A 12,652-nucleotide genomic window follows, 5' to 3' on the forward strand; every position below is an offset into this window, starting at 1 on the left:
GGGAGGCGGACAGGGAACTCACAGAAAAGAAAACACAAATGGCCAAGAAACATGCAAAAAGATGGTCAGCCTCCCTAGTAGTCAGGGAATTTTAAATGAAATCACAATCTGAAGGCATCTTAATTTATTTGTAACCACTGTTAGCTTTCATCTATTGAAAGTTAAGTAGTGTCTTATTTTCTGCTGGGGTCCTCAGCTCTGAGAAGAGAACCTGGATTTTAGCCCTCATCTGTGCTCACCAAATAAATGAATGAATGAGTCTATGATTAGATAGGATATGCTATTTTGACTCATCAGATTAGGTAAAATTAAAATTGTAAAGGTTGATAACAAAATACACATTGACAAATATATGGAAAAGTGGTCTCTTATATACATTGATGGTTATAAAATTGGTACAGGAATTTTGGAGGAAAACGTACATGTAAATTACCCATACACCTTGTAATCTAGCATTTCCCAGGGAAACAACTGCAAATGTGAACAAAGACACATAATGATAATGATATTTAGAATTGCTTTGCCCAAGTGTTTACTATTTGCCTTTTTAAGTAATTTTCGTTCATGAAATCATTAAGAGAATAGTACACATTACAGAATTATATATATAATATAATATTTTTATTTTTAAAAACACAGAAAAGTCATCATCTATTGTCTATGGCTTAGAAAAATACTTTCAATACTGGTAAGCTTATAGAGAAACCAATACTTCAAATATTAATACTAGTCCTATAATTTAGTACTAAGAAATCAAATATTTTGTGATGCTTTTGGGAAAAATGTGGAGCCTTCAATTGTTCATAACTTGTGAACCTGTCAAAAGTTCTCTTAAGAAATGTGTGCAAAAAGAGAACATTTTTGTTGCAGTATAATTTATCAAGTAGCAGCTTCAAAACAACTGCAGGTGCACCGACAGGCCACTAGCTAAATGAAGTGGGACAGGGCTGAGCTTTGCACTGACCTGCCAGGCCAGCTCTCAATGACTGCCCTTCAATCTTACTGGGAAATTTCTAGGCCCTACTAGACATTAACAATTTTAAATAACACTCTTGGTTCTATTTACATGATGGAGTATGCCGAAGTTATTAAAAAGTTTGATTGTGAAACTTACTACACAATTTGTTTCGATGTTCAGCTTTTTAAAAATAGAGGGGACAAAATTATATGCACACTTATATTAGGACCATGTGCAAAGCTGGCCCAGAGCAGGACTTAATAAATGTTTGTTAAGAATCAATCATGTGGAAATGTACTTATATACAAACAAGGATTTGGTGTAAAATAAAAAAGAAAAACCAGTGAATTGTAGCTGAGGTATTTACTACCTGCCTGTGCTCAGACCCACTGTTAGAAACGCCATGAGTGTCTCATTTAATTTCCCAACTTCTTCAGCTGCAGGCTTAATTTGGCTGTAAATTACCCATATACCTTATAGTATATTACTGGTGGTCCAGGCCCATGCAAATGACCTGAAGTGGAGAAGGCAGACATCTAAACACAGAATCACAACAAAGACAGCCCCAGCAATACATGCAAAGCACTAAGGAGCTGTACGTGGTGTCAGGTTGGAACTGAGACCTGACTGGAGTCTTTAAAGGGCTTCCCTGCCAGGTGAACAAAAAAAAAAAGGACACTCCAAGGACAAATAACCACATATGCAAGACATGAAGCTGATGGGGAAGGTAGGACCAGACCATGAATGCCTTTTAGGCCAGTTTCACTTGGACTGGGAAACCAAAAAAAGGGCTTAAAAAAGAAGAGGACTTATCGGCATTACATTTTAGAAAAGGTTGCTCAGGTGGCTAAGCAGAGGTGAGCTGAAGCTCAAGAAGTCTGAAGCAGTTAAAGCAGTGAAGAGGTCTGCACTCAGCCAAGGGACCAAGAGGCTATGGCAAGGAGGGCAGGGCTGGATTCCAGCATAGCTCAGAGGTAGGATGCTCATTTACTGGCTGAAAGGACAAAGGGCAGAGAAGCTGAAGGTGACTCAGATTTAAACTGATTAAATGGTAAGAATATTCAGTAGGCATAGCTAGCGTGATTGATTAGTGTGTGCAAGCTAGACACCATACCTCTCCCATGATCCACAGTTCATAATAACCTACCTTACAGGTAAGTGGAAGTGATTCTGAAGGTCCCCAGATGACACTTAGAGTGAGCTTTCAACCATGAAACTAGACTGATTAAGGGACTTCAGAACAGTTGAGTGTGAGGAGGGAAGGTGACAAGCCAGATCTGGCTACATTGTTTCAGGGCTCTTTTGAGACAGGCAGATAGAGATATCCACTAGAGAGCTACAGACAGCAGCAGCCGAGGTGAGGGGTAAAGTCAGTATCCTCCTAATCTGATGAACACGGAAATATGGCTAATTGAGTCTGTGTGCCCTGCTCATGTCACCAGTTACTACATAATGGCCTTGACTCCAGGCCTGTCTGATCTCAGAGTCTAGGTTGTTTGTGCAGGCACAGGCTGCCCCCAGCCAGAGAAGCCCAGGAGGTTCTGAAAGGAGTCACAAGCCACTCTCTTCTAAGGCTCTCAGAGTCAGGCTTCCTGAATGAACAAGATGAACACCTAACCCAACTAGGGTCTACTAGAGGGATGCATATGTTTGAAAGCAGGAAGTATATAAGGGACAAAGGAGAAGGTCTTGTAAAGGCTGAGAAGGAATAGGTAGAGAGGCAGCAGTGGGGCCAAGGAGGAATTTTCAGGTAGGAATGATGTACAGATGCTCCAGAAAAAATAAGTAGAATCACATGCACAAGGCAATCAAAGGGAATGGCAGCAACCCTGGCAAGCACAGTTTGTGTAGAGCAGGAAGAGAAGGCAGTTAGCACCCCAGGCTACAAGAAAGAGAAGTAGACAAGTATAGGTGAATCTCTCAAGAAACCTCCAGCTACTCGTGTTCTGGTGGGCATGGAGGGACTGAATGAGTGACTCTTATTGCCAAAATTCAGTCCAGAGCACAGGGATAAGGGCTCACTTTGCCCTCACGCTTGCTACCTGGAGTGGGCCTGGCTGCAGATTCAAAAGCGGGGAAGGGATCCATCAATCAGACAAAAGGAAAAGTCACCTGAATGAGGGCGAGGTTACTGCTGATGACTCTATGTTGCTTCTGGAGGTCATCAATTTGCCCAGTATTGACCTAGCATGGAAAGAAAGGGGCAAAGGGTAAGCATGGTTAGGTCCAAAACTAAGTCAGTCCTTATTAGAAAAGGCAGTCCATCGGAAGAGTAATCAGCAAATACCATTTCACTGTAATCAAAACAAATTATTCTGATCAGCTTTCCAAAGAGTGACTCAAGAGTAAAGAGGTAAAGATATCTTTAAGAATCAGATGGTGCCATGAGCCATGACTCCCCAATTCCCAAGTGTGAAATGCACACACATATATACATGCACACATGCAAACAAGCATGTCACCCACAATTTCAGGGCCACCTTACTGCCAAGTTCACCCACAGACCAAAAGGGAGGGATGTCTCTGTGAACCTGGCCTGTGCCCTGAGCCAGACCTTTCGCCACGTTCTCCCAAACACCTGCAGGTCTCTTCTTTCCACTCCAGTGAGTCACATTTCAAAGGACAACCAACCACCCCAACTTTATATCTGCAAATGATCCTGTTTCAGATATGCATTTAAGTCTCTCTTCTCTTAGGATTAAAAAAAAACAGGATCAGAAATACAATTTTCTCCTTTAGAAATGGTAGTCAGCTCCAAATATCATAGCATTGCCAGCAAAATTCAATACGTAGATAAGAAAAAGTTTCAAAACAAATATATTTCCTAGTTCCTTTGTAATGAGTTAAGTTCCTAAACACCACTGGAAAAAATATAATCACATTTCTTTGCACAAATAAGGGGGGCATGCTTTTTGTCTTCAGTATGACAAATGTCTGGGATATATCTCGGAGACGGAGACTGAGTCACCTCTTCCCACAGACAAATACCCACTTCAAGGAACAAAGACACAAAGTAGAGCAGAATATAGCTGCAGACTCCAAAATGCACCCAAAACACGAGGCCAGCAGGTTCATCCCTCTTCTCTGCTACAAGCCTGCACTGTGTACTCCTGGGACTCAGTGTTTCCTGTCAATCAACCAATTCCAAGGCTGGTGCTGCTCTTATCAGATAAAGGACTTGTTGCCGGCTTAAGACCCCTGAGTATGAATCTGAAAAGTATTCCTTTCTCAAGACATTTTATTTCCATCTCTATAAAATGTTTAAAATGTACAATTCTATAACCTGTATGACCCATGCAACAGCCGTTTTTCTGTGTGAAGGTATCTGCTGGTGTCCAGAGGTATGTTGCAGAACAGGGAGTAGAAGGTTAAGGAAGCTTGGATATCTCACAGAGAGGAGGAAAGAAGAGTGCCAGAGGGAAAGAAACTGGGAAGAGGTAGCATGTTAAGGAACTAGGATTTTGGAGCATCTAGAAGCATTTCTAGGCCAGGAGATAGGAATGGGCAGCTGTGTGGAATGCAAGTGAAGGTCAGGGGAGCTAAAGCTGTCCCCAAATTGAGAGGCTTGTGTTTTGAATGAATTATACATGTGAATGCTGAAATCATCCAGGATGGTGGTGGAATTTGGTGTGGAGTTAAAGACCATTAGAGGACCCACTTTCCAGGACTGTGAAGGACTAACCCGAGTGGCAAAGGAGGGGAGGGAGCAGAACGGGATGGTGAGGTTGCAGCAAGCCCACAAGGCCATCAGGATAAACCACAGGTAGGAATCCTCCAGGAGACCTGGAGGCAGGTCTCCATCAAGATAGAGGGACATATCTTAACCCTAAATGGTGGTCCTAGAAATATCAGGGTAAGAGCCTGAGGAGCAGCACCAGTCTAAATAAGCACAGGCTTGGTGGCTTTTTGCTAAGACTACAAAGAGAAATTTTGTGGGAGGTTGGAGCATCTTTTACAGACATCAATCCACACCCATGTCAACAGAAGAGGTTAGAGAAAGCCCTTCCTAAATGTGTATTTGATTACATATACTTACACATTTTAAATCTCTTTTATCTCCTAAGCATCGGTTTCTATGAGAAATCCTATGGAATCCTTTCTCAGTTCTAGATTTTCTAAAATTTTTCTCACTGTGCATCAAACAGTCTGCTTTCACTGATTCACTGAATATCCATAGTGTGATGGATATTCTCCAGGCACCTCTCTGGTTCTGGGTTGTGCCTAGAAGACTGACCTGTATGGCTACATGTACCAGTTCCCTTGTGGTATTATTTCTGCGTGGTTCTGGCCAATGGGGAGCCATGGAAAGATACTGGAGGGCCAGAAGAGTGAGGTTGGGGGGGGGGTGTATCTCTCTACCCTTCTCACTGGCTAGTGGCTGTGTTCCCCCACCCAGACCTGCAGCTCCAGCCAGACGGCCCTCTCCTACAGCTACAGGCTCAGGTATCCCCAGTTCTGGGGAAAAAATCCCCACCTCCTACCCCTTTAGACCTTGAGTGATTACTTTCTATTGTTGCCAGTCCTGGGGTGTTTCATTGTCCCTTTTTGGTTTGTCATTCCCTTGCCCACAATTTGGTGCATGAACTCACTAAACTCTGTTCAAATCCAATTTGTGTGCCACCTCTTTCCCACCAGGATCCCGACTTACCCAGTAAGTTATATCTTCAGGAGCAGCAAAAAACGTTAGTCACTGCTTTGTGTATTTTTTCTAATAACAAAATATATGTATATTTATTGGGTTAAGATGGAGGAATGAGGGAACAAAGTTTTGCTATTCTTCTCCTTACCCAAATTGGAGTAGGGAAAGACACTCTTTTAACTTGTTCCAAAGTTAACAGTTTCCCCTATAGCTTTCCTCCAGCTTCTCCTGATGTTAACATCTTATATAACCACGGGGCAATCATTAACTACTAAGACATTAACACTGATTGGTATGACACTATTGACTAAACAACAGAATGTATCTGGACTTCCCCAGTTTTTCACTAACGTCTTTTTCTGTTTCAGGAAATAAATCAGGATGGCCCACTGAATTTAATTATCACTGTCTTCTTGGTCTCCTTCAATCTGTGAAAGTTCCTCACCTTTTGTTGTCTTTCATGACCCCAACCCCTTTGAAGAACACTGGTCAAATATTTTGCAGAGTGCTCTTCACTTGGGTTTGTCAGGTGTTTGCTCATGATTAAACCGAGATTATGGGTTCTGAGGCAAAAGAGTGCAGAGGCGAAGTGATCTTCTCTTTAGTATCCAGGGGTACATGACACCAACATGGCTGATCACAAGTGATGTTAACCTTGTTCACTGGGGAAGCTATCTGCCAGGATTCTCCACTGTGAACTTAACTATTTTCCCTTCCCATATTCTATTAATTAGGAGTCATTAAGTCCAGTCCATACTCAGGGAAAGGGGAACTGAACTTTACCTCCTAGAGGACTGCATTTCAAAGGTTTGAGAAAATGTGCTAAAACTACCACAGCATTCACAAATATTTGGGGATATACTTAGAGGCTATGCAAAGATCCTATTTCTCCTAAAAGTGCTACCTACTACTTCATCAGCAGATTTTGCTTGCAACAATGATATTTGCTTGCAACTGTGGTATTCTAATGGTGATTTTATATTTCTGCCTTTCTTTCAACATTTATTAATTTAATTTTTTTCTCTAAGAGCTATACTTTCTCCCCCATTTATTAACTATTTATTTATATGACACATATGGGCTCATGTATAGTTATTTTATTCTTGAGGTCATAATTCAGTACTATTTATTTTGGTGCTAAAATTGTTCCAGCTATGGGCAACGTGAGCTCTTTCAGTTTGGTTCCTACTTCTTTCTGACATGCCTCACCTTCATTTTAGCACTGCCTTATTACATGGTACTATCAGATATTCCAGATTCATTTCACATTTTCTCTGCCCCAGCCTTTTTCTCAAGGATGCCCAGAAAACAAGGTCTGGGCACCAGGTGTGCTAGGTGCTACTGGGCTAGTAATTGCTTCTAGGTCCTCTTGGTGGATGGAGCAAGGAAATGTATATATGTACCACTAACCCATGTATGTACGCATAAACACCCATATTTATTTTTGTATCTATCTACATACATATTAAAATAAACATGAGTTCATATTGTTATCTCTGTCTCCAATACAGTATCACAGGATTCATTCTAGCATTGATGAGACAGGGTTTTTTGTTTTTATTTTTTTAAAGAGTTCTAGAAAGAGGACTTCTGCCAAGATGGAGGCATAGGTGGAAACACTGTGCCTTCTCCCACAACCAAGTTTGAATACAACAAAGGTTTGGAGAACAAAGACACACCCAAAGACCAGAAAATTGAATTACACAGAAGTCCAACAAAGATGAACCAATCAACTGGGACGGTAAGAGGGGCGGAGCCAGCAGCGGAGCCAGCAGCGGAGCCAGCAGCGGAGCAGGGTCGGGCAGGACAGATCCCCTGACCTAGGCGAGCAGGCAGCCCGGAACCAGTAGGGATGTGGGGCAGACTGACCGCGGTCATACATTCGCGCACAGTGAGACAGACCACGCAGGCCCTTGGGGGCGAGGGCTGACGGCGGTGGCACACTCCCGTGCAGTGGGACAAAACGAGTGGGCCTGGTGACGGTTGCAGCTGCAGCACTGGTGGGGGTTGAGGCAGCAGGCGGCAGACGGGAAGCCATCGTTCCTCGTTGACCCCGCCCCCACATACAGCGTCACAACCCAGTGACTGAGTTGCCCTGCTCTGGTGAACGCCTAGGGATCTGATCCTACTGATCCTGCTACATAACAGGCACGAGCAGCCCAAAAGATGACGCAAGAAGAACTCAAAGTCCCAGAGCCAATAACTCTAACTGACCGAGAAAGTGCCAGCCTCTCCGAAGCACAATTCAAGACACTGTTTATCAGGATGCTCACAGAACTGGTTGATTATAGTCACAAATTAGAGGAACATATGAAGGCTAAACTAATTGAAATGAAGGAAGATGTCCAGGAAACCAATAGCGATGGAAAGGAAACTGGGACTCAAATCAATGGAATGGACCAGAAGGAAGAACAAAACATCCGACCAGAAAGGAATGGAGAAATGAGAATTCAAAAAAATGAGGAGAGGCTTAGGAACCTCCAGGACATCTTTAAACGTCCCAACACCTGGATTATAGGGGTACCAGAAGGGGGAAAGAAACAGCCATGAGTGGAACACTTATTTGAACAAATAATAAAGGAGAACTTCCCCAGACTGGCAAAGGAAATAGACTTCCAGGAAATCCAGGAAGCTCAGAGAGTCTCAAAGAAGTTGGACCCAAGAAGGAACACACCAAGGCACATCATAATTATATTAGCCAAGACTAAAATGAAGGAGAGAGTCCTAGAAGCAGCAAGAGATAAGGGGACAGCCACCTACAAAGGTGTACCCATCAGACTGTCAGCGGATTTCTCAAAAGAGACCTTACAGGCAAGAAGGGGCTGGAAAGAAGTATTCCAAGTCATGAAATCCAAAGACCTACAGCCAAGATTGCTTTATCCAGCAAAACTTTCATTTAGAATGGAAGGACAGATAAAGTGCTTCTCAGATAAGGTCAAGTTCAAGGAGTTCATCATCACCAAGCCCTTATTATATGAAATGCTAAAGGGACTTATATAAGAAAAAGAAAATGAAAAATATTAACAGTGAAAGGACAGCAAACTCACAGTTATTAACAACCACACCTAAAACAAAAGCAAACCAATAGGACAGCTAGATCAGGAGTGGAACCATAGAAATGAAGAACACATGGAGAGTTAGCAACGGGGGGGTGGGAGGAGGAGAAGAGGGGAGAAGGCACAGAAAATAGCATAGACAGTAGGTAGAAAATAGATAGGGGGGAGGGTGAGAATAGTGGGGGAAATATAGAATCTAAAGAACTTGAGACACGTGGTTATAAACTAAGCGGGGGGGAGAATGGTGGGGGAGGGAGTGTGCGGGTGGATGGGGAATGAAGGGGGGGAATAGAACAACTGTAATGGTATAATCAATAAAATATATTTTAAATAAATAAATAAATAAAATAAACAGTGCTAGAAAACAAGAGTTATCTATAGTATAACACAAATTAAGAGGAATCTCTGATCACTGGAAGGCAGATGAGAGTTAGGTTGATAGAAGAACCCATACCTAAAATGAAAGCAGGAAAGACCTAATGCACAAAGTACAGGTGGCCCTGGGGATGATGGAAACAGAAGGGTGACAAGGGCAACTGAAAGGGTATTTGGTTCAGAAAGCAAAGCAGGAGCTTTAAGGAGGGATGGCCTCTTCTCTTGCCTGCCTCTTCTCTTGTACCAACAGTGGGACGCCTGGCCACCTGGGTCCAAGTACAAGCAGCAAGAGTGTATGTTTGTTGGGGTAAAAAAAAAAAAAAAGCAGAGCAGTGCCTATAGTGGCTATTAGAGGGACACAGAGCCCCCAGATCTGTAACACCAGTTCCTGGAGCACATCTCCAGGCAACACATCTGACTCTCACCTCGAATCACAGGGGTAGCCTGCTCTACAGGTGGCAGCATTCACAGATACAGAGAGTAGAGCCCTGGCTGGTGTAGCTCAGTGGATTGAGCACGGACCTGCGAACCAGACAATCGCGGTTCGATTCCCAGTAAGGGCACATGCCTGGGTTGCAGGCCAGTTCCCCGCAGGGGCCAATTCCCAGCAGGGGATGCACAAGAAGCAACCATACATTGATGTTTCTCTTCCTCTCTCCTTCCCTTCCCCTCTAAAGATAAATAAATAAAATATAAAAAAACAAATAGAGAGAGTAAAAGGAAATCTAAAATACAACAATGCTTAACCAACTAAGAATCACTGTTATCTAAAGGGCAGCCACAACCATGAAAGAGTTATATAGATACTTGAGGATACAAACTCTGTTATTTTATACATACTACATACTTTTTTCCTTTTGGTTATTCTCCTTTAAAATTTATGCAAGGAACTTGTAATGGGTAAAATTGTGACCCCACCCCACCCCAGCCCCAGAATAAGTTGAAGTCCTAACCCTGTATCTTAGTATGCGAGTTTATTTGGCAATAGGATTGCTGCAGGTGTAATTAGTTAAGATGAAGTCATACTTGAATAGGGTGGGTACCTAATCCAATATGACTGCTGTCCTTAAGGGGAGAAATTTGAAGATAGGAAAGAGGCAGAAAACCAAGTGAAAATAAAGATAGAGATAAGGGAAATGTCTCCAAGCCAAGGAACACCAAAGACTGCCAGAAAACTACTAGAGGCTAGGAGAGAGACATAGAACATTTTCATTCACTTCTAGCTTCAGAAGAAGAAACCAACCCTGCCAACATCTTGATCTCCAACTTATAACCTTTAGAACAATACATTTCTGTTAAGCCACTCAGTTTGCAGAACTTTGTTACAGGCAGACCTAGGAAACTAAAATTATTACATGACTTCCAATTAAAATGAGACAGGCCATCATCTTTCCTTTCTGGATTTTGCATTGTTCTGATACTTAAAAAGCATTTCTTATCTGCATATTCTAAAAATAGTGGTGTGCTTTTCTGGTAACATACTTCACTTTAAATTATTCAGTCTTTTTGGCCTGGCTGGTGTAGCTCAGTGGATTGAGTGCAGGTCTGTGAACCAAAGGGTGAGGGTCGCCAGTTTGATTCCCAGTCAGGGCACACGACTGGGTTGTGAGCCAAGTCCCCAGTAGAAGGTGCGTGTGAGGCAACCACACATTGATGTTTCTCTCTCTTTCTTTCTCCCTCCCTTCTCCTCTCTCTAAAAATAAAATCTTTTAAAAAATTATTCAGTAAAAATATATATTTACGTATGACAAAGAAAAATTACTTTCAAAGAATAAACCAATTATCTCAGAATCACTTATTAATAACTCAGTTTTTTCACTGGTTTAAAATGCCAGATTATCACATAATAGATTATATTTGTATATATATGAGCTTATTTCTAGAGGCTCTGCTTTGTTCTATGATAATACCAATTGAGACTGGTTACAAAGTATTTTAATTATTATAACTTTAAATTTTAAAATCTGGAAATCAAATTTTACCATTAGTAGTCTTTCTTTTTTTTCCTACCAATATTTTCTTGGGTACTCTCACTCATTCCTCCATATAAACTTCCCTAAACCCCCTTTAGCATGCTAATAATAATTGTGTAAACTTTACAAACTAAAACAAAGAACTGGTAACGTACAACACTGACTTTACCCAGTCAGAAACTTTGTATTTGTATTTCCTTTTTTAGAGGTTTATTTCCACAGGTCCTGTACCTTTTTTTTTGAGGCTTCATGCTGAAGATGCTTTAAAATCAGTTAATAGTTTGAAAGATAGCTCTTTTCCAATGGTATTTTGTAATTATTTTTAGTGGCTGTAAAAGTACATAGATACAAAAGGGGATCCTAGTTCACTGTTGGTGGGATTGCAGACTGGTACAACCACTATGGAAAATAGTATGGAATTTTCTAAGGAAATTAAAAATGAATGTGCCTTTTGACCCAGCAAGTCCACTCTTAGGAGTATATCCTAAGAACCCTGAAACACCAATCCAAAAGAACCTATGCACACCAATGTTCATAGCAGTACAATTCACAATAGCCAAGAGTTGGAAGCAACCTAGATGCCCATCAGTCAATGACTGGATCAAAAAACTATGGTACATTTACACAATGGAATTCTATGCTGCAGAAAGGAAGAAGGAACTCCTACCCTTTGCAACATCATGGATGGAACTGGAAAGCATTATGCTGAGGGAAATAAGCCAGGCAGTGAAAGACAGATACCATATGAGATCACCGTTAACAGGAATCTAAACAACAAAACAAGCAAGCAAGCAAAATATAACCAATGACACTCAAATACGGAACGGGCTAACAGGGTCCAGAGGGGAGAGGGGAGATAATCATAGGGGAAAAGGGAATGGACTCACATGAACAAGTACAAAGGACACAAGGACAATAACTAAGGGTGGGGGAGCAGAAATGGGAGGGAGGCAGGGACATGGGGCGGGGGGCGGGCAGGGTTGAGAATATAAGACAGAAAGCTGTACTTGAACAAGAATAAAAAAATTATTTTAAAAAAAGTACATAGATACATATATATGTTACTGTGTATTTCAAATTTCACCCAAATATTTTAAAACCAGGTTACTTTACTGAGCTTATTATCTTTAATGGTTTTCTAGTTAATTTGCTTAGAATTTTCCAAGAATACAGCATATCAATAACAAGTTTTTCTCCTGCTTTCCAATATTTAAGGCTCTCATTTGCTTTCTGTGGCTTACTACATTAGCTAAAACATCCAGAACAATATCAGTAAAATATTCCTCTGTTGAAAGTTACACGAAGAGTTTCTTTTTTAAAAAAATTATGAATCAGTTTAAGGGAAGTAATAATCTACAGAGATTGGAACTGGATCAGAGGCTGCCACGGTGAAGTGCTGGGAGAGACTGGACTGACTATAAAACAAAATGAGAGAAACTTGTATGAAGAGGGGAATGTTTTATATCTCAATTTGGCTAGTAGTACATGGGGATGTATGTACATGTTTATTTAATTTATTGTCAAAGCCACTCATGTGTACATATAAGATTTGTGAGTTTTGCCTGGGCCCAGTGGCTCAGTTGGTTGAAGCATTGTCCCAGACACCAAAAGGTTGTGGGTTTGATTCCTAGGCAGGACACATACCTAGGTG

At 41.4% G+C, this 12,652-nt stretch overlaps 1 protein-coding gene across 5 annotated transcripts in view; it reads right to left on the reverse strand.

The window, feature by feature from the left end:
- The window catches only part of SLC41A3 (solute carrier family 41 member 3), a 73,117-nt gene that overhangs the window by 20,816 nt on the left and 39,649 nt on the right, over positions 1–12,652 (reverse strand). For 4 of the 5 annotated variants that reach the window (XM_037038565.1, XM_037038567.1, XM_037038568.1 and 1 more), the window contains one exon: positions 3,071–3,142. The exons of the other annotated variant lie outside the window; for it this stretch is intronic. In XM_037038565.1, coding sequence (XP_036894460.1) covers positions 3,071–3,142 — 72 coding nt within the window. The remainder of the gene's footprint in view (positions 1–3,070; positions 3,143–12,652) is intronic. 5 annotated transcript variants of the gene reach the window in all.

This window comes from Sturnira hondurensis, unplaced genomic scaffold (genome assembly GCF_014824575.4).
Source record: "Sturnira hondurensis isolate 20B ecotype Veracruz unplaced genomic scaffold, ASM1482457v3 Scaffold0024498, whole genome shotgun sequence".
Lineage (NCBI taxonomy): Eukaryota > Metazoa > Chordata > Mammalia > Chiroptera > Phyllostomidae > Sturnira > Sturnira hondurensis.